This window comes from Pituophis catenifer, unplaced genomic scaffold (genome assembly GCF_029215685.1).
Source record: "Pituophis catenifer annectens isolate HBS135680 unplaced genomic scaffold, rPitCat1.0.hap2 SCAF_6, whole genome shotgun sequence".
In the NCBI taxonomy this organism is placed as follows: domain Eukaryota; kingdom Metazoa; phylum Chordata; class Lepidosauria; order Squamata; family Colubridae; genus Pituophis; species Pituophis catenifer.
The window spans coordinates 51821200-51848458 of NW_027256886.1; the positions used below are offsets into that span (position 1 = coordinate 51821200).

At 37.7% G+C, this 27259-nt stretch overlaps 1 protein-coding gene and 2 non-coding genes across 4 annotated transcripts in view; 2 read left to right on the forward strand and 1 right to left on the reverse strand.

The window, feature by feature from the left end:
* The window catches only part of ATRNL1 (attractin like 1), a 478418-nt gene that overhangs the window by 399262 nt on the left and 51897 nt on the right, over positions 1-27259 (forward strand). For both annotated transcript variants that reach the window (XM_070944958.1, XM_070944957.1), the window contains one exon: positions 2576-2690. In XM_070944958.1, coding sequence (XP_070801059.1) covers positions 2576-2690 — 115 coding nt within the window. The remainder of the gene's footprint in view (positions 1-2575; positions 2691-27259) is intronic.
* On the forward strand, positions 3878-4069 carry LOC139318904 (small nucleolar RNA SNORD17). Its single transcript, XR_011600555.1, has one exon. It is a non-coding gene; the product is annotated as a small nucleolar RNA SNORD17 (small nucleolar RNA).
* On the reverse strand, positions 3886-4077 carry LOC139318905 (small nucleolar RNA SNORD17). The gene has a single exon (XR_011600556.1). It is a non-coding gene; the product is annotated as a small nucleolar RNA SNORD17 (small nucleolar RNA).

The window sequence follows — 27259 nt, forward strand, 5'->3', positions numbered from 1 at the left end:
GGCAGCTGGTGGGGCCTTGGATCAAGTCATGCCTTTGTGGCCTCTGACCCGGTGCCAATCCCTCGTGGCTCCTTGGTTTACTGAGGAGCTGAGGGAGATGAAGCGCCGAAAAAGATGCCTGGAGAGCGGTTGGAGGACCAGTCTCACTGAATCTGACCGAACACTGGTAAGGTCACATATTAAGACCTACCTAGTGACGATAAAAGTGGCAAAGTGTAATTACTTTTCCGCTCTTATTGCATCATCAGAGAATCGTCCGGCTGCCCTGTTCAGGGTGACCTGCTCCTTGCTCCATCCGGGAGTGCGGGAAGACCCCCTGGAAGGCAGGGCCGAGAATTTCGGACAATACCTGTATGACAAAATCGCTCAGATCCGGGGGGATTTGGACTCTGACTGGGTAGATTCAGGCAGGGTGACGAGGAATAGTCTTGAGAATGTTACCTGGGAAGAGTTTGACTCTGTGACGCCTGATGATGTGGACAGGATTTTGGTGAGACTTATAGTGGCCACATGTTTACTGGACCCGTGTCCCTCCTGGTTAGTACTGGCTTCCCGGGAGGTTACACGAGGCTGGCTCCAGGGAATTATCAATGCTTCATTGAGTGAGGGTCACTTCCCCACCACCTTGAAAGAGGCAGTGGTGAGGCCTCTCCTCAAGAAGCCTTCCCTGGACCCGGCAATATTGGCCAACTACCGTCCTGTCTCCAATCTTCGCTTCCTGGCGAAGGTTGTTGAGAGTGTGGTCGCGCGACAGTTTACACAATTCCTGGAGGAAACATCTTATCTAGAACCGTTCCAGTCGGGTTTCAGGTCTGGGCACAGCATGGAAACGGCATTGGTCGCATTGGTAGATGATCTCTGGAGGTCTCAGGACAAGGGTTGCTCCTCTGTTCTGGCCCTGTTAGACCTCTCAGCGGTTTTTTATACCATTGACCATGGTATCATGCTGCACCGGTTGGAAGAGTTGGGGATGGGGGGCCGGTCGCAGTTCGTGTTGGCAGGTGGGGAGAGGTCGACCTCGAGGCGTCTCATTTGTGGAGTGCCTTAGGGGTCGGTTCTCTCGCCCCTTCTGTTCAACATTTATGTGAAGCCGCTGGGTGAGGTCATCCGTGGCTTTGGGGTGAAGTACCATCAGTACGCTGATGACACCCAGCTGTACATTTCCACCCCAGGCCACCCCAATGATGACCTTGAAGTGATGTCCCAGTGCCTGGAGGCCGTGCGGATCTGGATGGGGAGGAACAGGCTCAAGCTCAACCCTTCCAAGACTGAGTGGCTGTGGCTCCCGGCATCCCGATATAGTCAGTTGACTCCATCACTGGACTCCCAGATTGCATGCAGGGAGGGCGCGCGATCTGGGAGTCCTCCTGGATTCGCAGCTGTCCTTAGAGGAACATCTGACGGCTGTAGCCAGGGGGACCTTCTGTCAGGTTTGCCTGATTCGCCAGTTGCGGCCCTTTCTTATCGGGATTCCCTGTGCACAGTCACTCATGCCCTCATCACCTCGCGCCTGGACTACTGCAATGCTCTCTACATGGGGCTCCCCTTGAGGAGCACCCGGAGGCTCCAACTGGTCCAGAATGTGGCCGTGCGGGTAATTACGGGAGCTGCTTAACACCACTCCTGTGTGAGCTGCACTGGCTCCCAGTGGTCTTCCGGGTGCACTTCAAGATGTTGGTTACCACCTTTAAAGCGCTCCATGGCATAGGACCTAATTATCTTTGAGACCGCCTGCTGCTACCGACGACCTCCCACCGACCTGTGTGCTCCCACAGAGAGGGCCTCCTCAGGGTGCCATCAGCCAAACAATGTAGGCTGGTGACCCCCAGGGGGAGGGCCTTCTCTGTGGGGGCACCTACCTGCTGGAATCAGCTGCCCCCAGAGATAAGGAGAATCCAAGACCTCGGTGTCTTAAAACTTTCTTTTTCCAGCAAGCTGGACTGGCTTAACATATTTTTTAATATTTTTTAATTTTTAATTGGTCTGTTATCTTAAATTGGGGCCAAATTAATATATATCCTTTTAACTGTTTTTAATGTTTATATTGTATGTTTTTTATCTGGCTGTACACCGCCCTGAGTCCCTCGGGAGATGGTGCGGTATATAAATTCGAGATAAAATAAAATAAATAAATAAATAGTGCTTTCATAGCCCTCTCTAAGCAGTTTACAGAGTCAGCATATTGCCCCCAACAATCTGGGTCCTCATTTTACCCACCTCGGAAGGATGGAAGGCTGAATCAATCTTGAGGCGGTGAGATCTGAACTGCCAAACTGCAGCTAGCAGCTGAAGTAGTCTGCAGTACTGCACTCTAACCACTGTACCACCTCGGCTCATGCCATAAATGTGCATTACTCTACATAATTTCTCAAGGGTTACAGAAGCAGTCTGTAATCCTTGAGAAATTGTGCCATAATGGATGTCTCAGGTCCAAAAGACCTTTAGGAAATGGTGTTGAAAGTCCAGTCTCTCCTTTTAAAAAAATACTTACAGTATAGTTTGAATTTTTTAAAAAAAATATATAAAGCCAGAAAATAATCTCAGTCAATCATGTATTTTTTTTCTTTAATTCCAGGGTTCTCCAAAACCAATTGCCATTGAGCCATGCTCAGGAAACAAAGCAGCTGTACTCACTGTGTTTTTATGCCTGCCGAGAGGATCACTAGGGGTTCCACCACCTGGTCAATCAGGTAAGAATCTTAAGTCCTGTACTCAAATCCAGTATTATTGTCCTAGCAGAAATAGATCTCTTTTTTTTTTTAAAGTAAAAGCGTCTGAGTCAATTGTTCAAACATATACCTGGCTATTTAGAATTGGAATCAATAACTTGTGCTTTATATTTTCTTAATATTGAACCCATTTCAAATTGTTCTGCCTTATTTGTCAGACTAAGTTATCTTTACACCAAGAAAAGTAAATCAAAACTGACAAGTCATAGATAGTTGCATTGCTTCTTTATCTGAATTTCATACATTCAACCGCCTTTTAGATAAAGTCCAGCACTTAATAGAAAACTAGACATATAGCAAGTCATAACATTGTATATATAGATGTAGTCATTATGTGTGTGTATATGTATTTGCTAAGGCTTATATGCTGCTACAATTGAAAGCAAATTTGAATGTGTCTTTCCCAATAGTATTAGAATCTGTCACTGACATAGTTTAACTCTGACTTAAATATATTACTATACTTTAATCTGAATTCACAAGAATCCAAACCTAGATTTTATTTCCAGAGATTTCCTTGCCCCTTCTTAAGAATCAGATAAATATGTATTTCCAATAATAAGAGTCACCTGATGAGTGAGAGGGGCAGCATATAAATTTAATACATAAATCTGTTAGATGGGCAAGGCCATTGCCCAGGTAAGTTAAAAGACAATCAACTTAGGCTAACTCCTAGGAAAAACACCTTTGGATACAGATTCAATTAGGTTTTGGTATGAACAGGTGTGCACATATGTTTTATTTACAGGAATAATCTAATAAATGAAATCAGATTCTGTCACAGAGATAATCTAAAGAATGTATATGTGTGTGTGTGTGTGTGTGTGTGTGTGTGTGTGTGTGTTTTCTGAGGTTTTCTCGGGTGTTTGTATGTAGGTCTTTGGTTATTCGGGTTTTCTCGGGTTTGCTCTTCGGGTTTGCTCCTAGAAGCACGAAGCTGAAAACACCAGCCTGAAGATGACTAATGAGACTTCATTGAAACGTCGCCAAGACACTTCCAATTCTATATGGAAGAAAACCCGAATAACCAAAGACATGTATGTATGTATGTATGTATGTATGTATGTATGTATGTATGTATATGTTTTCTTTTCGTAGGTCTTTATGTGTATTTCTCTTTAGCCAGGTTCTTCCTACGTAAACCAAGATTTTTCTGCAGCCCTAGTTCAGCGAAACCCCAATCCACTAGTTTCTAGGCTTTTTTTCTCCAGCAGCCAGCAAACTCCCTGCTGCCCATTGGGAGTCTCCTTAGTCTCCCAATGGGCAGCAGGGAGCTTGTTGGCTGCTGGAGAAAAAAAGCCTAGAAACTAGTGGATTGGGGTTTCGCTGAACTAGGGCTGCAGAAAAATCTTGGTTTACGTAGGAAGAACCTGGCTAAAGGGAAATACATCCATCCATCCATATATACATAAATACATACATACATACATACATACATATATATATATATATAATTTTAATTTGCAAGTTCATTTTTAAAAAGGCATAAGTATATATTGCTAGCAACATGGTATGCATTATAACGAAGCAAATCATTCACAATCTCAGAGAAAATATACTCGAATAAATTTAAGCTTGAAGGTTGAAAATAGTTATCTGTTCATCTAACATGCCACTTAACGTAGTGGTAGTAATTGTTTAAGCAGATGATGACAGTACTTTCTGTACATAATCCTTCTCAAAAATGGCACTCATCATTGCAGAAATGGATTGAGGGCTTTTGACTTAAACTTAAAGACTTAGTTGGCAACTATAATTCATGTGAAACTGTTTAAAGAGGCTCACTTAACCTTATCACTGAGTGCACAGCTGCTTCTTTCTCCTTGTCTTGTTGCTATCATTTTCCTTTCTTCTTCATTGTACTGTGGGAGGTGGGCACTATCCTTCAGGAGGTCAGATTCATTCAAGAGCTGCAATTTCCCGGTCCCTATTATAGACTAATTTGCAACTGTGGGGATAATTATAGTGATAATTATACAATGATGGAAAAACAGTTTTATATATTTCAACAAACAGCATGCAGAATTCTGTGTGACTGTGTTATACAAATAGAAATGTTCTGGAACTGTGCAGATTGTATAGCTGGAATAAACAGTGAAAATTGGAAAATTTCTTAGAAGTATTCATAATTGTTATAATTTTTGTAATTCATTCAGCAGCACTGGGGCTGACCCTAAAATATAACAAGGATTTTTCTTCCTGTTCGTCACCTTTGGTAGTTTTAGCTGCAAGGTTACAACTTCAGTTTATTTTTTTAAAATAATAAAAGAGCCAGTTTAGTCTAGTGGTTAAGGCAGCAGCTAGAAACCAGGAAACTGTGAGTTTTTATTCTGCCTTAAGCATGAAAGCCTGGATGACTTTGAGACAGTCACTCTGTCTCAGCCCATCTCACCTCACTTGTGGGGAAAATAGGAAGAGGAAGGAAGCAGCAGACTAAAGTGCTATTAAGTAGCATCAGCTGCCTGCAATTATTGCAAGTTCAAATCTCACCAGGCTCAAGCCTTTCATCCTTTCGAGGTAGGTAAAATGAGGATCCGGATTGTGGGGGCAATAAGCTGACTTTGTATAAAAAAGAACACCGCTTACGGGGGGCCGAAAGCCCTACTAAGCAGGTATATACAAAAGTATGAAGGCTATTGCTTAACGCATTGTAAGCCGCCCTGAGTCTCCAGAGAAGGGCAGCATATAAATCGAACCAATAAATAAATAAATAAATAAATAAATAAATAAATAAATAAATAAATAAATAAATAAATAAAAAAATGGCTGACTCTAGGAGATTCTATGGGCCAGTTTTCTCCACATCATGCGATCTTACACTACTTTGTTGAGTTGTTCTAAGCCCATGATGGGGAACCTATGACCTGTCACAGGTGGCATGTGAAACCCTCTCTGCGGGCATGCGAGCCATCACCCAGCTCAGCTCCACTGTGCATGCTCGAGTGCCAGCCGATTTTTGGATCTCTGCCCTGCAAGCAGGAGACAAGCATGCATGTGGGGGTGGGGTACCTTTCTCCTCACTTTCTGCTCCCCGTACCTTCTCAGATCTCCGGAGATTTCCCTCCCAGCACTGTTTTGGAAGGTGAGGCTTTTTTCTCTCTCCCAGCCATTTTGGGAGGTGAGGCTTTTTTCCCACTCCCAGCCGTTTTGGGAAGCGAGGCTTCTCCCCACCAGCATTGTTTTGGGATGGTCGTGTGTGCATGCATGGGGGAATCATGCATTCATGTGCAGGGGGCGGGGTGTGCTGGAGGGGCATTGGATTATGGGTGTCGGCACATGTGCGTGCTTTTGGTACCCGAGGAAAAAAAGGTTAGCCATCACTGTTCTAAGCTCTAGTAAAAACAGGATTTTAAAAAATCTAAAAAACTACCAAAAAGCTTCATTCAGTCAGTCTCCCAACTCAGAATAAGTAGTAGAAACCAGCACACCAGGTAATTAAAAACCAAACTAACTGCTTATAGCTTCTTTATAAAAAAAAAAGGACCTGAATTAAGTGAATATATAGAGAGAGCTAATTCTCTGAACAGTTTTGGAAATATGAAGCCAACAATGGATGACATTTTTTTAAAAAATGGAACAAACTGCCTTAAAAAAAAGCAGATTCAGGATTATTGGATTTTTTTTTTAAAAAAATGGAAGAATGTTGTTTTTAGAATATGCAAAGAAATGCTTGGCAAATTATTGTTCAAAGAAATTGACTAGTTAGAGGAATTTCCAGGCTGGAGAAGCTATTAAATGGTGAAATCCTATTTAGAACAATGATGGAGTTCTCCTTGTAGAGAAGAATAGGGGGCTGGCTGACACCTATAATGGATGGTTTGATGGATTTCTGCACAAAGCCAAGTGTTGACTATATAACCTATAACAAAATTTAAGTTGCTAAGCAAGACAATTGTTAAGAGAGTTTTGCCCCCTTTTATGACCGTAATGTCACAGTTGTTAAGTGAATCACTGCAGATGTTAAGTTAGTAACATGGTTATTAAGTGAATCTTGCTTCCCCATTGATTTTGCTTTTCAGAAGGTCACAAAAGGTGATCACATGACCTCAGGGCACTGCAAACATAAAAACATACCAGTTGCCAATCATCCAAATTTTGATCACGTGATCTGGAGATGCTACAATGTTCATCAGTGAGAAAAATAATCATAAGTCACTTTTTTAAGAATAATTTGAATTGTCATTAAACAAATGATTGTAAGTCAAGGACAAAATATACATGTGACATACATAGAATTAGATTATACAGATATAATGAACATTGGCTACAAAAAATTCTCAAGTTCAGAAACTGCATTCAGAATGACTATGCTTTAGAAATCGAAAAAACTCCAGTGAAACTGCTTTAGAAAGTATGTAATATAAAAGTAGGCCAAATATTTTTAGGAAATTTGCTTGGGGAAAGTGTTCCTCTGAGATAACAGGACTGCTGTAAAACAATAATAAATAATAAATGTATGGAATAGCATAAATACTGCTTTATCATTATTTCTACATTTGTTATGAAATATGTATACTATTATGGCCAACTATTATAGCCACTGAAAAATAGTATAGATTTATATTAATCTCCAGCAATAATTCAAAATGTTCTCTTCTCTAAATTGATGGTGATGTCAAAAGTAAGTCCTTCAGGAATTAAGAAAGTGACAACAATTCAAATAATACTTGGATTTATGTGAGAATTAATTTTGTATACATTTTAGAAATGTTATGTTACTAGTGACAGCTTTTATTTAGATCTTTGTTTTTTTTACTGTTATTTCTGAGCCATTTCAGATCTTCCTACTTTAAGTGGCTCATAAAAAAGAGTACAATAATAGACTTTTTTTAGGAAGACACGACAACCATAAAAAACATACAAAATCATAGTCCGAGTCTAATAATTATACACAATAACCATGTATTAATGAACCATCACATACGATTCAGTCATGGTATTAGTGTTCTCACTCATTTCAGGTACAATTTGTGTCTCAGTCCCCGAATTCTGTTTTCAAGAGCTAACTTTTCAGAAGCTTTCTAAAAATCAGGAGTGAGGACACAAATCTTACTTCTGGTAGGAAGGCGCTCCACAAAGAGGAGAGTTCCTGCATGAAATGGTACCTCTGAAACCCTTCCTACTGCACTTTATAGGACTAAGCTAAGAGACTCACTGCAGGCACACTGGGCAATTACGTTCTACATTTGAATAATCTCAAATCATGTAGGGTTTCAAAGGATCAGATATTTGAATTATATTTGGACATTCCTACAATGCTAGTGTTATATGGGAATACTGAGTGGTTAGTCCATTGGCTGTGTTGCTTTTTGCAGTAGTTGCAATTGCTAGAATGTCTTGAAGGTCAATCCCATTTAGTGCACATTCCGCTTATGAGATGACAAGGGCACGAATAACTGCTGCTGCTGCCTTCTGTTTCATAAATGCTTGCACCTGGCATATCAACTGTTGCCAGCAGAGGATACTCATAGCCAAACTTCCATTGCTTCTATCATTTGGCCTTTAAAAGGAGCAAATCTAGAAGCCTCCTCTTGCTTTAATGTAAGATGAAGCAACTAGTTCTATCAGTTGCATGTTGGACCACAAATTTCCTCCACAAATTGTGATAACATATGATAAGTAAGCCAAATTGCTTTTAGTGAAAAAGCCAAGCCAACCCTCATTTTAGCAAACCAAGAAAACTTAACTTCTCCCTACAAAATAATGAACTTTAATCTCAGGTTTTCCTTCCTGTGATGTGAGTATGTATAATTGTCCTGTGCTCTTCTTACATCTATTTTGGCTACATTGTTTTCAAATGTAGTCTTGGCTGGTAAAAAGTTATTTACTTCTGGCTGAATTAAGGTCTCAAGATAATCAACATGAGTTTCATTTTTCATCCTTTGAGCTTGCACTGTAATTGCTACACCTGAGGAACTAGCTTTTGCTTAGTCTCTGTTCCAACCCATCAGCAATATATACCCTGATTACATCTTGCAAAATGCTTAAGAAAATATATATATCAAGTCAAGTTGTCCTTCACCTTCATCCAGAACAACTTGGTGATTTATTAATGATCTCAAGAAATGCAGTAACCCTTGTAACTTCTTCAGATGTTTGATCATTTGTTTTCTTTGAATTACCAAAATGGTCAACCTTTGCAGTGCAACATAATAGATCAAATCAGCTAAAGCCAAGGGAAATAGATTTTAATTAGCTCCAAACTATCTTCAGGCAGCATGAACATTTTGCCTAAAATGTAAATTAAATGTTAATTTTAATATGTTGCAGGCAGTTACATCTGCTTGTTAAACTGTAAGGGACCCAATTCAAACTAAAATGTAATGACCTTAATGACCTTAATCACTTACTATTGCTATAGTCCAGGTCAGAATAGCATGAAAGTAGATGGGTCAAAGGCAAACATGTTTGTACTACAGAAGTTGAAAAAATAGGGAGGCCAAGTTACAGCTTTCTTCTATCCTAGAACCTGATGGGTTCAGAACCCACATATTATCTGTTTTGATTCTGAAAGCTTTGCACATTATATTTACATATTATATTTATGTCAATTACTATTGTTATTTATTATTTGTCACATGGTCAGCCAGATGTTCAGACTGGATTTGGCATTTTTGTCCACCTTATTTCTTGAATTTGAGCAGCACCCAGCTTCCAGCAACTCTGGATCATTCACAAGTAAAAACACAGGAAAAAAAAGAATAATTCAACAACAACAAAGAACTAAAGTTGGCAAAAAAATCAGGCAACAGCAAGAAGCAAATCCAAATTATCCACAAGTGGCTTCAATCATTCTCGCCAAAGGCCTGGAAAAGAGCCACAGATTCTTGGCCCTCTGAAACACCAGCATCTAGATCTCAGGGATAACTATATTCCAGAAGGTTGAAATTAAGACAGAGAAAGCTCACGTCTGGTTCCAATAGATGTCAAAGAAACCAGTAGCACACCAACCTGCTGGATCAAATAATCTGGGCAGTTACTATGGAAGAAAAGTGGTCTCTCAAGTAACCAGGCCTTATGCAATGGTATTTCATTTGCTATTTAAATACATTTGACTTTTTAAAAAAATAATTTTGACAAAACTTTTCTGTTGATATTTCACACCATCTTAGAAAAAAATATGTGACTCATTCCCATTGGTAATCTAGGACTAGGGGAAAAAATGGAATAGCTGCTACATGAAAGCAAAAGGATACAGAGAAATAATTTTTTGTTGTCATCTAGTGCGGGGTGTCATCACAGCGGCGGCACATAATGTATTGCAACTTTTCCCCCTTCGCTAAATTGGGTGTGGGCATGGCCAGCATGTGACACATCTGGCTCATGGGCTGTGAGTTTGACAGCCTTGTAGTAGTTCAAGTTTTAATGGTTTGAATTTGGTACCCCTGGATCATGAAATCCTGTACTTAGCAAATGTCTTTCTAACGAAATTTAGGTTTATATCATCTATCTCTTAGTTGTTTGTTTATGTTACATCATATTTCTGGTAATGTAGTGTAATGCTGAGTAATGAAGGATCCTATAACAGGTTGGATTAGAGCAATATTTCTCAGTGACTTTAAGATGTGTGGCCTTCATCACTCAGAAATCTCAGCAAGCATATAGGTTACACTAGAGACAATTTGAAGCACATGTCTGCAAAAAAAAATCATTAGTATCATTATGAATGAGTACAGCTTTTGATAGTGTTTACTCTGGCTAGGATAAATATATCTACATAATTACCCTCTTTATTTAGTATGTGTGTACACACACAGTATAATCATATGCTTTAAATATTTTGTAAGATTCCCATCTTTCTTTTTTCCCCTTCTGCTTCTCCGAAGTAACCAGTGTCAGAACTGGCATGAAAATTTATTATAACTATGCATCAGCAGTTATAATGTCTACAGCTAATCCATCCCCAAAATTTGATTTTCAGATTCTTTTCTCATTTTGAGTGTAATATTCTCAGATCTCTTTTTAGAGGCTTTATTTTGCTCATAGATTTTTTTTTTCTGTACAGCTTATCAAAAGTACATAGCCAGATCTTCTATTACTTATTTCTTTCATTTGTCACTACTATTTTGCTTCTTTATTCCAGATAGTCCATGCATTTTTTTAAAAAAAAATCCCTTAGAATTCCTATTATCTTGTTTAGTTTGTTTGTTGCCCAATACATCAGAGAGGTATAATTTAGTCCTTGGGCTGCAACTGTTCTTGGACTGAAACTTCTGTTATTTAATCTGTTCTCTATTATTTAGCTCCCTTTGTTGTATAATGAAAAATATAAAGTACTATTAGATTAGAACACGGTGTCAAACTCACGGCATCACGTTGCTGTCATGTGATCTTTTGTGATGTTTTTCCTATTTGCAGAGCTGGGATAGATATGGCCTGCATGTGATGCATCCAGCCTGCAGGCCGCCAGTTTGACACCCCTAGATTAGAACAAACATCTATTGGTCACATCTGCCTCCAATATTATAGCATGCTCTACTGGAGAGTAGACTGGAAAGACGTTTAGGTGCAGAAATAGATTCAATACTGTTTTGCAGTTCTTGGTTGCAGTAAAGAGTTGAAATTTTCAGTATCTTTCTTGCATTTATTAATTATCTACATTTTTGCAACATCAATTTAGTAGATGACTCCCATCTGCTGAGTGTGTAAATGTATGAATATGACTTCAGAGATTCCACTGTTGGCAGAATTTGTTGCAGCAGCAGAAGGTTTCCACTGTCTTTCAATAGTACATTCAATTTCAAATATTGCTATTTGTATTTTGGGGTGAGCCTTATAGGACTAGATTTTTTTTCACCAGAACGCATCTATACTTTTTATATATATAGGCTGAATACAATAAGATATTACCAAAGATATCCGTGCATGTACAGACACTGGGTGAAAGAATTACACACAGAGCCATATCCTCAATTCTGTTTAGTCTTAAGTGGAGAAAAACCTAATACAGGTAATCCTGAATTTACAACCAAAATTAAGTCCAAAATTTCTGTTACTAAGCGACACAGTTTTTAAGTGAGTTTTGTCCCATTTTAGGACCTTTCTTGCCATAGTTGTTAAGTGAAATGCTGCATTTCTTAAGTTAGTAACACAGTTGTTAAGTGAATCTGGCTTCCTCCTTGACTTTGCTTGTCAGAAGGTCGCAAAATTTGACCACGTGACCCTATGACATTGCAACTGTCATAAGTACGAGTTAATTGCCAAGCATCTGAATTTTGATCATGTGACTTTGGGGATGCTGCAATGGTCATAAGTATGAAAAATGGTCATAAGTCACTATTTTCAGGGCCATTGTAACTTTGAATGGTCACTAAACAAACTGTTTTAAATTGAGGACTACCTGTAGTTGGCTTATATAGATTGGCTCGAGCAACAAAGAGCACCCCTGCCAAAATATTGCCCCATTGTTGTTTTTGAAGTCATTTCTGAGAAAGCCATAACAACAAGAAGACATTTTATTGGGCATATTTTACAGCCTAGGAAGCTCTTACAGAAAGGACTGGATAAACTGTAAATCAAATCTATTTACTATCACACTTACCCACTAAACAATACATCAGATTTTTACTTATTGCCTGGATAGCAAGGGGAAAAGGTAGCTTTATATCTAAATCAATGCAATGCTCAAATGTAACCAATAGACCTTATATGATAGTGCAGTATCAACTACTCATAGTCTGATACTTTTGTCATACTCAATTTTTCACACACATAAAACATGGATACAGGATAGGCCTGTTGCAAATTGCATAACTTGCTTCAGTAAAATATCTCTCATCTGAAGTGGGCTTCAATGCCTCGAACACCTTTACTTCCCTCTCAGTCCCAGGCTAAGAAGCTTTAATTACTAGATTAGATTCCGCAAAACAATAAGGCTTTATCAAGAATTATTTTCTACAAGAAGCATCCTTCATCTTGTTTTCCACATATTACCACCAGATTCTTGATGAGTACAAATGCTTGGATATTGCCAAGAAAACCATTGCATCATTGACATGCAACTATCAATCTAAAGTTCATTAATAATTTTGTGGAGTTTAATAGGACACATCATATGAAATTAATGTTCCAACTCTGAATTATATCTTTCATAGCAAGGTGATTGCAGCCAACCCTTACTTAACATTCTCTGTGATGCTTCCTATTCACGAAGCAATTTTTATTTTGTCCTAACCATATTTTAAGTTCATCAGAGACTAATTTCACATTCTTTAAAGCAAAACTCAACTGATTTATAATGCAACAGAACAGTTAGTTAATTCAAAAGTTATGTAAATAATTAATGTCAATTACTTATGAATTCTTCAGTTTTCTATAAAAAAAGCTTTACTGATGTAAAAGTATTGCTTGATTCTTCTAAATAACAGAGGCAGAACTTCAGAAATAGCAATGTCATGAGTACTAAAGGGCTAAATGACAAATATACTTTAGTCAAATAAATTGCAAAGAAACCTTGAGATAAATCAACTTCAGGTTTCCATTATACAAAAGTTTTTTAAAAATGGTTTCATCATAAATGAGTTGATCCAAAATAATATTAGAAATCATACAATCTGAACATTGAAGGAATGTTAGAAGTTGTATTTTCCTAACCTTTGTTCAATCCAGGATCCAGTAGAATATTTCAGAAAGAAAATCCTCTAGTCCCTGTTTAAAGACATCCAACAAAAAAGTCACCAGTTCCTGTGGTGGTCTGTCTATTAGCTGGCAGTTCATACAGTCAGGAAATTTCATGTGACATCTACTTCTTTATCTCGCTAACTCTGGTCCTGCACTCCAGGGCAACAGAAATTAAGTCTCTCCCCACCTTTTTTTTTTTTTCCAAAATATGAAATATTAAAAAAATGTAATTTTAAAAATTACATTTGCTAGCTAACAAGACTGACTGGGTATCTCAGCATCCATAACTCATTTAGATTATCTTTGAAATTTTATTATTAAATATATTTTGTACGAATTGCAAAAATTTGCAGAATTTCAAAACAAAAATATTGCACCTGCTTGCTAACTAGCACCTTCACATTTCTTAATCAGGAAAGATCTGTCAGATATCATTTTTGAAGTCCCCATTTTTTTCAGATTTAATGAAAAATTACATTTTAGAGCTTTGGGATGCATTATGAAGAAAGAATCACACCCTAGAGTTTCTTAATATTAAACTATTCACTTTCCAGAGTATTGTTAAGTGTTCCTTTTGTTGTAATTGCTGCTGTTCTATCCCAAGTTACATGTTGTTGAAGCAATAATGCAGAACATACTCTTCATCTGGTCAAAACTTATAGATAGATGTCTGGTGGAAGAAACAAAAGGTGGAACTGAGAAGTTATAAAATCACCATATAAAGAACTTTATCATCTGAACTGGTTTTATTTATAATTGTGTTCCCTTTCCTTTTAAATGTAGAGACAACATCATAAAAATATTTTTCCAAGTTGTGTCCATTTCTTTATGTATTTAATTTAAATAATATGGCCACCCATCTCTGCAAGTGACTCTATAGCAATCAATCTTAAAATAAATTAAAAACAAGTTCCCATCAACACAAATGCAAAAATTATGCTACCTATCATTAGATGTGTGCTCTTTATTCAAATGGTTTATTCTTTGAAAATATTTAAATGTCCCTAGTTTTTAGAGAACACTGAAAAATACTGTTTGTTTTCCTGCCACATGAAATGGACATTAATATTTTTTCTATTTTTTCCCCAAACAGATTGAACGGTTTTCTTTTAACTATTGTAAAAATGTGTCAGCCATTAAAAATATATGAAAATTCAAATGTAATGACAGTAAGAAATATTTAGATATTAACACTTCTCCATATGAAGTTCTGAAGAAAATGTTCAATAAACTTAAATCTCTCAGACACATAAACAGATGCACATATCCCAATCCACCTGTTTTTTCCAAGTATTAGTTCCCAAAAAACATGTTGCACGGTAGTTGGATAGTTAGATGGAAAAAAAAAAAACTATATACAAACAAGCCATTTTATCCTAGCTTGCTGTATAATAGACTTTATTTATAGAAGTTGATATTAATTTGTTCATGTCCTTTCTCTTTTTTGACTGATGAAATGAAAGATTATTATGTTGTTTTCCTAAATACTTTATTCATTTCAGTTGTGTGGTATTCCATACATTTACAAAGATTATACAAAGATTATGAGACCAAGAAAGGCTGGTAAATTCATTGCTAACTCTCCATGTTCATCAGCATTTCTACTTGAAATAAGACATTTTATGTCTCAATGTCAATATCTGTCACAGACTCCTAATTTTTGTCTCTCGCAAAGCCTGGTACTAAATATTGTGTACTAGGTCTAAGTGAGAAACTACAAGTCCATTCAGAACCAAAGATGGGAAATGTCCAGTTCCAGGATCCAGAGTACCCAAAACCTAAAGCCACTTGATCTTGGTGGGCTTGAAACAACCCCCCTTTTTTTCCTATCCAAGTCCCCACAGACTTCAAACCCAAATAGCTTCACTCAAGTCAAATCAGAGATATACAATTAAAAGCAGAAGTGAGGAGAAGAAGGGCTATTGGTCATCCAAAAAGTAAGAGTCTAGGGCTGGATTGCTCGCCAGACTAAAACTGGCCATAGAAAAAGGAGAAGAACCACTATAACATCATACCAAAGAGGGTCCATGTTTGGGTTCACATATGGTAATCAAAGCAATGAAAGTCAGTATTTATTGGTTCTTCTTACATAAGTCAAATGTGCTGCAGTGGTATTATTTAAGGTTTCTGGTGACTGTAGGGTACAGATGCATAGGACATTCTGCTGGCAGGCTATTGTGACATTTTTGCTAAACATTTTGCTGATGAAACCAATCAAATTTGCTTAGGTCTAGCATATACTTCAGTAGATTACAATGCGGAGATTGAAGCCAAATCATGCAAGGTTATCTGAAATTTGCTTCAACTTGTGGACACTGAAGAAGTAGCTTTCATTGGACCCATGTCCCTCCTGGTTGGTACTGGCCTCCCGGGAGGTTACACGAGGCTGGCTCCAGGGGATTATAAATGCTTTTCTGAGTGAGGGTATCTTTCCTGCTGTCTTGAAAGAGGCGGTTGTGAAGCCCCTCCTCAAGAAGCCTTCCCTGGACCCGGCTATATTATCAAATTATCGTCCAGTCTCCAATCTTCGCTTTGTTGCGAAGGTTGTTGAGAGTGTGGTGGCGCGACAACTACCCCAATACCTAGATGAAGTTGTCTATCTGGATCCGTTCCAGTCGGGCTTCAGGTCACGATACAGCACGGAAACGGCATTGGTCGCGTTGGTGGATGATCTCTGGAGGGCTCGGGACAGAGGTTGCTCCTCTATCCTGGTCCTATTAGATCTCTCAGCGGCTTTTGATACCATCGACCATGGTATCTTACTGCACCAGCTGGAGGGGTTAGGAATAGGGGGCACCATGCTTCGGTGGTTCTCCTCCTTCCTCTCTGACCGTTCGCAGTTTGTGTTGGCAGGGGCGCAGAGGTCAACCTCGAGGCACCTTATTTGTGGAGTGCCACAAGGGTCAGTCCTCTCACCCCTTCTGTTCAACATTTATGTAAAACCGCTAGGCGAGATCATCTGTGGTTTCGGGATGAGTGTTCATCAGTATGCTGATGACACACAGCTATACATCTCCACCCCAGACCACCCCAATGATGCCCTTGCTGTGATGTCCCATTGCCAGGAGGCCGTGCGGATCTGGATGGGGAGAAACAAGCTCAGACTCAACCCCTCCAAGACCGAGTGGCTGTGGCTTCCGGCGTCCCGGTATAGTCAGCTGGTACCATCACTGACAATAGGGGATGAGATCTTGCTCCCCACAGAGAGGGCCCACAACTTGGGTGTCCTCCTGGATTCACGGCTATCTTTAGAAGATCATTTGACGGCCGTGGCCAGGGGTGCCTTTTATCAGGTTCGCCTGATCCGCCAGTTTCGTCCCTTTCTGGATCGGGACGTCTTGCGCACGGTCACTCATGCCCTAGTTACCTCCCGTATGGACTACTGTAATGCTCTCTACATGGGGCTCCCCTTGAAAAGCACCCGGAGGCTCCAACTGGTCCAGAAGGTAGCTGCGCAGGTGATTATGGGCGCAGCTCGTTACGCCCATGTAACACCTCTCCTATGCGAGCTGCACTGGCTCCCAGTGGTCTTCTGGGTGTGATTCAAGGTGTTATTTATCACCTTTAAAGCGCTCCATGACTTAGGACCTGGGTACCTACGAGACCGTCTTTTGCCACCAATAGCCTCCCACCGACCAGTTCGTTCTCACAGGGAGGGACTACTCAGGGTACCATCAGTCGAATTATGTCAACTGGCGACTCCCAGGGGGAGGGCCTTCTCTGTGAGGGCTCCAACCCTTTGGAATGAACTGCCCCCGGAGATACGGAATATCCCTGATCTCTGTGCTTTCCGCCGTGCCCTCAAGACCCTGATGTTCCAACAGGCGGGGCTAAACATATGAACATGTGAATGATTTTTTAAATGTGATCTAATTCTGGGTTTTATTTAATTGACCAAACTAAGTAATAATTTTAATTAGCAATTTTATGATGTTTGTGTGTCTATATTTTTCTTGACTGTACACCGCCTTGAGTCCTATGGGAGAAAGGCGGTATAGAAATATAAGAAATAAATAAATAAATAAAGTAGCTAACATTTTCTGTAATATGAATTCCATGTCTCACCTGTCTCCTTAATGCAGTCAACTGGATGTACATAACTGGATTCAGCAGAGTTGGTACTATTTTGAATGCATCCCTTCCTAAAGAAGTGATTATATAATTTTACTAATCCTACTTTTTCATTTGTACTTTGTTGCCCTTGAGGAGAATGATAAGGACTGTACTTTTTCAAAAGTATTAGATGTGTGTGACCAGTGCTATCTCATCCATGACAAAGATACTAATAGCTGATTTTGATCCTGATTGTAATATATTTTTATTTTGATAATTTTAAGAAATGATTGAATTAGTATCATTGTCTATGCGATTCTTTTATTGTCAAAGCCCACAAGTCATTTTGTAATAGGGTGATATACGTAGAAGTAGTATAAGGAGGTAAATAATAAATAAAATATTAATATATTGCTAACGATTCCATCATGTATGAAGATAATGTACTCATAACATTGAGGAAATATTCTGTTTTAAAATGAAATTGATACATTATTTAAAAAAAGAATTGTGAACTGTGTGTGTATGTGTGTGTCTATGTTGTGGTGTTGGGAAGAATACATTTTCAAATTTAACCAGTTTCCCCAGGCAGGCCCTTGAGCAATTTACAGAGATAAGCTTTTTTTAGTTTCATGAATTCTTAGCTTGCTATACCTCTTTTGATATGAACTTTCTTGCAACTTCAAAAGAAAATCAAAAAAGTTTTGTAGGCAGCCAGAAAACTATGAAGTTACCATTTAAGATGTTGTTAAAAAACTCTTTATCTTCATTTCCAAGTTGTTTTTGTTATCTCCTTGAAATATAGACAGGTGACTTGTTTTCAGTATAATTCTGAACATCACCGCATATGAATTTGCCCATATGCTGATGTGCTTTGGGATATAAATCTGAAGACAAGCAAGATTTCTGTATTTTAAATACAGACTGGTTTTCATTAATAACAGAAATCCTAGATAGTATTTCATTGCCACCATTTAATGTTAAGTGCTGAGACAACTCTCAAAAAGTTGTAAAACCTGTACTGCACAACCTAAAAGCTCTAATCCAGAAAAGCTATTGATTGTTGACATGAAATAATGTACTTTCTGCAACAGTAACTTGACTAGTCTTATTTTGATAATATTCTTTTGCTCATTTTACCAATTGTTTAAAAAAATTGACTAGTTATATAATTATAATTTGATAGCTATATAACAAAATACAAAATGAGTTTAGTAAATTACAAATAGCACAAAGATTCTATTGGTACAATGGTACAATAGTAGCATAAAGTTCCATTGCATTTCAGTGTATAGCTAAAATGTATCACAAATTGGATGTTTTGCAAACATTATGCTTTATGGTATAATTTATACTTTATTTTCCTATATGTTAACTAGATCACCTAATGATTTCATTGTATCTCTAATTAAAAGTGAAACTTTTTTTCAGATACTACAAAATGATTGATTTTATAGAAGAAATATTCATTCTGTAGTATATATTTTGGGATTAAGACTTTTCCTTTTTTTTTTCTTTTGACTATACAGAAACCTGATGTTAAAGAGGCATCGCAGGTTTTCCTCAAATAATGTAAAATGTAACATTTGAAATCTTTTCATTTCAATTTGTTTCTTCACTCAAGGAAAATCTGAAATGACCCCAATAAATTCTTCTGTTTATTTCTTCGTTAGAAATATATTCTTCCTTGGCTCTAAGATAATGGATCTAGCACTGTTCTCTGATTTTTCCCATAGCAAATAGATTGGGTTAAAAGACAGAAATTGGGCGCAAAGCATCCAAAGAGATTCCATGTTTAAGAGGAGGTAGGAAGTCAAGCTTGGCCTTCCTAGTCTAACAAAATACCTTAATACCTACATCATGCTGTCTCTCACATCTACTGACATCTTTGTCAGTAGCTGATTCTGTATTCTGATTAGTGTTGGAACAGCATTTGTCCAGTTTCAGTGACAACAGTCTCTTATCTTTATGGGACTTCAAAAACAGTGTGCTCATATTAGATGTCCTTCAGTGTGGAATATGTTATTTCCCAAGACACACACCAACACTTATTTCATTTTTGCTCTGTCTCATCGTGGTTTTTATAATGTGATTGCAATTTCGTATTTGTTTGTGTTAATATTGCTACAGAGTCAGAGGCAGTTATATATTCCAAGGGATTAGAAGAGCACAGTAACCCCATTCTGTTTTGCTTTTTACCAGTGGGAACAGATTACTGTCTTGACTTTTTTAAAAAATTAAAAAATCTGATTGGAACTTCACCATATCAGATCTAAGAAGAGAAAAGAGTTTGACTTAATTTAAAGAATTACATTAGCATCAGGAAAAGACATTTTAAAATCTTAGACTATATATATTTGTCACAGATATTTTTTTATATATATATTTTGGAATTTTTTCTATCATATGAGTTTCATAAACATACAGGACCAAATACACTCCATAAAAGTGGCCGCCTTTTATGTATTATCCAAAAAGAAAAGGAAAATTACCTTGTACAATTTTTATGATAAAATTTATCTCACTTTCATCATGGATATTTTTGTTGCACAGGAAGATAGATATTAGCTGGACACATCCATATTTCATTTTAATCTCAGTTTCTATGCATTATTATTTCTCATTAAAGCTACAATCTAAGAATCCTTGATTTGTGTCCAGATTCCTACCCTGGGCAGAATGTGGGATAGGACTATTCAGTTATTTGAATACAGTTCAATTACATATTTTACAGCATTTGACAAAGGGATCATCCATTGCTAATTAAACAATTGGTTTGTCTTGCTCACTGTTTATTCTGATACCAGTGACAGAGAGATTTTTAAACTACAGTTAGTCCTTGACTTCTAACCATCATTGAGACCAACATTTCCACTGTCAAGCAAGACAGTTGTTAAGTGAGTCAGTTTTATGACCTATTTTTCATGGTTGTCAAGGGAATCACCATAGTTCTTAAGTGAATCACATGGTTGTTAAGTGAATTCAGCTTATCCCATTGATTTTGCTTGTCCAACTCTAGCTGGGAAGGTCACAAATGGTGACCTTCCTGGGACACCTGGGATACTGGAACCATTTTAAATACACATTAGCTACCACGTGTCCGAATTTTGATCAGGTGACTATAGGGATGCTATGACAGTCATAAGTGCAAGAATCAGTCGTAAGTCAATTTTTTCTGTGCCATTGTAATTCCGAAAAGTAGCTAAACAGACGGTTGTAAGTCAAGAACTACCTATGTGTAAAAGTAATGTGATATTTAGAACTTTCTAAATGCCACGATAGCTGTGTCTATCAATGAACCACATATACAACCCTTTCTCCATACATTTTGTAACTATATTTACTTCAGATGGTTTCAGAAAGAAATTCTAATTCACAAGCAATTTCTGATTCACAAAAATGTCAGAAAGTTGTCAAGGCTTTATATTATTACTATAATATGGACAGTTCTGGCTTAAAAGTAGCACTTAAAACTTTGCAGTTGTCCAATTTCAAGAATCTTTTCATCTCACACCATTCAGTACTGCAAGAAGAAACCATTTCAAAAGTTGCTATATTCCTACTATAATATCTCTTGTAGTTGTCAAGTAAAAATTAAAGGGATTGAAAGCAATAAGCAAACCTTTCACATACTCTTACATTATAACTGCATCCCTTAGATGCTACATATTTAGTCTTCAGCAGCTCCCAAATGATATAGAAATATAAAATTCATGTATTCATGTAATATTAGCCTAGTTTTCAAAGATATTGAATATTCCATTTTTTTTCAGGCAGTGTTATACAGAAAAATAGTAACAGGACATTTCATTATATGAAAGTTCCATGTATTCAGCTTTATGAGATATCATTTTAATATAGGATAGGATTATTGTTTTTCTTCCATCTGAGTGGCTTCCCCAACTTAAAAAAATAACAGAGATGAACATATTCATTAGGTTATCATAACAAAATAAATAGTGTATTTTAAAAGAAAACTCTCCATCGACGCATAAACATATTTGGGGCTTGATTAATTGTATTTAGTACTTTTGTAAGCAATTTATTTACATCCGAAGGTTTGAGCATATGCTATATTTTAAATTACTTTTTCTTAATTTAGCTGGGTTAATTGATTGGGTTGTAGGTTCAAGTTTCATTAAATAACCTGAGAATATTTTATTAGGACCAAGGAATTATTCTTATCTTAAATTAAGAAAATGTGGGGGATGGTAACTTAATATATTTATGTAAATTGACCCTAATTAAGGATCCATGATTCAAGGAAGGAATAATTGTATTTAAGATACAAAGTCACTCTTATTCAATTTGAGCCATCACAAAATTCATAATTTAATTTTAAATTGATTTGTGCCTAGGCTGTAATGAGAAATTTCCAAAATTCTTGCAACAGCTTCATTTTTTGACAGAAATGAATAGAAATAGCAGAGATTATGTATCTTTAAGGGGCGTAGTATTTTTTAATCCTTGCATGTTTCAGATGGATTTCTTCACTACCATAAAATTTTAAAAGATTTTCCCTGCATCATTATAAAGATAGAAATAGCAGATTTAAGAAAAGAACAGAAATAGCAGCCTACAAATATTGTAAAAAAGAGTTGAAGTAATGCAGAAAGTGTTCTATTCTGTAATATGATTTGCTGCTTCAGAATCCAATCCCATTTGGTTCACAAATCTATTTCAGTGGGATAATTCAGCTTTGTTGAATCAAGGCCTCTATATGAAGCTTTATACAATCTTCAAAACATTCTTGGAATCAAGACAGTCCTATCACCTGTATATTTCTATTCCCATATTGGAAATAAAGCAGATCCTTTTTAAATTTAAGCACTGTCACTTTTATTAAATTATTCATGTAAAAAAGCAATTAGGTGGGCTCATGTATATAAACTGCCTAAAGAGCTGCTGATTCAGTTCTACAGAGGAATTATTGAGTCTGTCATCTGCACTTCCATAACTGTTGTTTGGTCTGCAACCAAACAAGACAAACACAGACTTCAACGGATGATTAGAACTGCAGAAAAAACAATTGCTACCAATCTGTCTTCCATCAAGGATCTGTCAAAAAGAGGGCTGTGAAAATATCTGCAGACCCCTCACATCTTGGACATAAACTGTTTCAACTTCTACCCTCAAAATGATGCTATAGGGCACTGCACACCAGAACAACTACTAGACACAAGGACAGTTTTTTCCGAAATGCCATCACTCTGCTTAACAACTAATTCCCACAACACTGTCAAATAATTTATTAAGACTGTTATTCTTCTATTATTCTTCTCTTCCTTACTAGTATCTATCTCTTCCCACTTATTACTATAACCATGTTGCTTGTATCTTTCAATTTATATTGTTTTTATTTGTTTCCTAGTACGATTTGATAGCTTATTAGTAACCTTGACTATCACTAAGTGTTGTATCTTTTTATTCTCGATGAATGTATTTATTCTCCTTATGTACACTGAGACCATATAGACCAAAGACAAATTCCTTGTGTGTCCAATCACACGTGGCCAATAAAAATTCTATTCCATTCTATATAAGAAAGTTCAAAATGTCTTTCTTATAGGTTAAACATCAAACTTTGTGCATCACTGTAGAATTGCCACATATTAACTGTTTTGCCTGGAAATAATTAATTTTATCAATGATGAACGCTTCCTTGAAAGTGCTGTTTTACATATACATTTAGTGAAGTATGAAACTGACTACTAAGATTTGTATCCCTAAGGAATTACATGGAAGAAGTGATCGGAATCTTACCAAGCTCTTCGTTCTTCAAAAGCATACATAAGCTTCATCCTTAAAGCAATAGACCTATATCATTTTAGCACAACAATAGTCTCTCAATCAATATAATTGCTATGAAAAAAGTTTGCATTAATTTATATGTAGCACATCTAGGGAATGGAACAGAATGGAACAGAATGGAACGGAATGGAACAGAATAGAATAGAATATTTGGCCAAGTGTGATACGATGCCTCAAAAATTTGTCCCTGGTGCATAAGCTCGAACTCTACCTGCAAAACAACAGAATAATCATAATCATAATATTGATACAAATAAGCAAAGGTAGTAGAAAACATGAGAACAATAATAATTCAGCCATACTACATGGGTTAATACACTTAGACATAAGATAGTACTGTGGGAATTAAGTGTTCAGCAGAGTGATGGCATGAGGGAAAAATGCACATTTGGAGGTATTTATCATTGGGTTAAAAATCAGTGATAAGAATATCAACAACCTCCAATATGCAGATAATAATAACACATTGCTCACAGAAAGCAAAGAGGATCTGGCATGGCTAATCCTGAGAATCAAAATACCTGAAAATACACATGAAAGTGAAAAATCTGGACTGTACATTAACATCAAGACAACAAATATAATTACAGCTGCAGAGAACATATAGGTCAGAGTGCAGATCAACAATGAGACCTTCAAAACAGTAAAGGAATTCATTTTCCTGGGCTGTAAAATCAACCAAAGTGGTAACTGCAGCCTTGAGATCAGAAGGCATATAGCACTTGGAAAAACTGCAATGTCTACCATGAATAACCCATGGAAAAGTAAAGACATTAGCCTCACATCCAAATGCAGATTAGTTAATACAATAATTGTTCCAATGGCTATGAAACTTGGGCTCTGAAAAAAGCAGATAGGAGAAGGATGTATGCCTTTGAACTGTGGTTCTAGGTCTTGGATTCTCCTTATCTCTGGGAGCAGCTGATTCCAGAAGATAGATGCCCCCACATAGAAGGCCCTCCCCCTGGGGGTCACCAGCCTACATTGTTTGGCTGATGGCACCCCGAGGAGGCCCTCTCTGTGGGAGCGCACAGGTCGGTGGGAGGTCATCGATAGCCGCAGGTGGTCTCGAAGATAACTAGGTCCTATGCATGGAGCACTTTAAAGGTGGTAACCAACACCTTGAAGTGCACCCGGAAAACCACTGGGAGCTAGTGCAGCTCACGCAGGAGCGGTGTTATGTGGGAGCGCCAGGCGGCTCCCGTGATTACCCGCGTGGCCACATTCTGGACCAGTTGGAACCTCCGGGTGCTCCTCAAGGGGAGCCCCATGTAGAGAGCATTGCAGTAGTCCAGGCGCGAGGTGACGAGGGCGTGGGTGACTGTGCACAGGGAATCCCAATCAAGAAAGGGCCGCAACTGGCAAATCAGGCGAACCTGACAGAAGGTCCCCCTGGCTACAGCCATCAGATGTTCCTCCAAGGACAGCTGCAAATCCAGGAGGACTCCCAGATTGCGTGCCCTCTCCGCGGGGGCCAAAGATTCACCCCCAATAGTCAGTGATGGAGTCAGCTGACTATATCGGGATGCCGGGAACCACAGCCACTCAGTCTTGGAAGGGTTGAGCTTGAGCCTGTTCCTCCCAATCCAGATCCACACAGCCTCCAGGCACTGGGACATCACTTCATACAGCTGGGTGTCATCAGCGTACTGATGGTACTTCACCCCAAAGCCACGGATGATCTCACCCAGCGGCTTCACATAAATGTTGAACAGAAGGGGCGAGAGGACCGACCCCTGAGGCACTCCACAAATGAGAGGCCTCGAGGTCGACCTCTGCCCCCCTGCCAACATGAATTGCGACCGGTCTGAGAGAAAGGAGGAGAACCACCGTAACATGGTGCCCCCATCCCCAACTCTTCCAACCGGTGCAGCACGATACCATGGTCAATGGTATCAAAAGCCACTGAGAGGTCTAACAGGGCCAGAACAGAGGAGCAACCCCTGTCCCGACTCCTCCAGAGATCATCTAACAACGCGACCAATGCCGTTTCCGTGCTGTGCCCAGGCCTGAAACCCAACTGGAACGGATCTAGATAAGATGTTTCCTCCAGGAATTGTGGAAACTGTCACGCGACCACACTCTCAACAACCTTCACCACAAAGCGAAGGTTGGAGACAGGATGATGGTTATGAAAAATCATAAGCACTGTTGCAGTTATGTGATCTTTCACTTACGAACTGTTTTGCTTAGTAACAAAGTTGCAGGTCCCAATCATGGTCACTAAACAGAGATTGCTTATAGTTGATATTTCAGTCATATTAGTATTATAATGAATGTATTAGTATTTAAAAAGCCACAAGATCATTACATTGTACAAAGCAGGAATTTCTAAGACACCCCCAATTTAGGCTTTCTTTCGGATTTGCCCAAGAACTGCATGATTTAGAAGAATGTCACCTACCTTATGTTGGACTGGGGTGTTTATATCCAATTCTAGTATTTTATTAGCACCAAAAAAAAAAAAAAAGCAGGATTCAATTCTTCTATTATGTAGCATGGAAGAAACATAATGAACTTAAGGTGACTATATATTTATGTTTATTAATCAGGACAAGCTGAAATTTCTAGGTAGGTAGTTATCATAAGGAATGAAAAACTAATTCATAATAATCAGATAAAACATTTGCAATATACTGCCTTTAAAATGTGGATTATTAAGTGTGGATTATTAAATGTGGATTATTTGCTTTTATAAAGCAAAATAAGATGAAAGGTATAAGGAAACCAAATTGTTATAAGATTATGAAGTGTGCCAAATTTCATAAGAACAAATGCTGTAGCTTTCAAGTAATATTTTCTGGGAATGTAGCAACTATTTTTTCAGACAATTTCTACAGTGGACCTATCAATAATTTTTTGCGTGTACAATTCGTCCGTCAATCTCTCCAGTGATTCTTTATAACGTTCTAAGATATATATATATAATATCTCTCTGTAGAGACAAAATGTAATGGAAAGAGAATACTGATTACGAGAACAAAAGACAGACAAGTTATCTATTATTTACAGTGATATATTATTTACAATTATTTATAGTTAAAATAAATAGAAGCTCCTGATATATAATAAATGCTTTGGAAGAGTGAGAAATAAATGAGAGATGAGGTTTAAGAAAAAAAATTAGAACAATTAAAAAATTATGGCTTTTAAGCAAATGCAAGATTGAAATACGTTGTAAAAAAAGAGGAATGATTGGAATGGAAAAGGAGATGATTGCTACTAACTGTAATAAAAAACTAGTGAAAATAGTGATCATTGCCAAACATATGATGACCCAAATGAAAAATACGTTCTATCCTTTTTCATTCCAAAAGGAATAATTTAACTCAAGGGTGTCAAACTTGATCGCGTCACATGACATATCCTAACATATTGCGATGTTTTTTGCCTTTGCGGAGATGGGTGGGTGTGGCCTGTGCATGATACATCCAGCCTGCAGTCTGCCAGTTTGACATCTCTGATTTAACTGATAGCAATTATACTTCAATCTCTTCACTTCCACGATTTCACCAATCCAGGGAGACCATAATTTGGGTGGTTTACTATAAGTGTCATTCTGGTTTAGGATTGGATCTGTCGATCTCTGAATGCAGTACTATCTCTTCCAACCAAGACACTTTGCCTTGTTCTCAATGGTATATGTTGATATTGACAAGCAAATACAACTGTTTGCATGTCACAGTTTCGTAGAGAAGTTTCACAGCTGAAAAAGATGACCAATGACAGTGGATTTTGAAAACAGTTTTGATTCTTGCAATCTAGCTGTTTTGCTATGAGATATCAGAACACATATTATTATAACATTAATTTTAATTTTGTCCTTTCTAGTGATATTCCCTAATTCTTTGCATATTGTTACTTTCGTTATTCAATTATATAGTTCTTGGGCATCATTGCTTACTGACATTGGAGGTCTTTAAATGTATGGAAAATACATATTATAGTACAATATGAACAACATAGGCATATGGATTTTACTCGTTGAACTGACATCCTGATAAGACATAGATATTTGGAAGGTACTTTAAAAAAATCTAATGCCA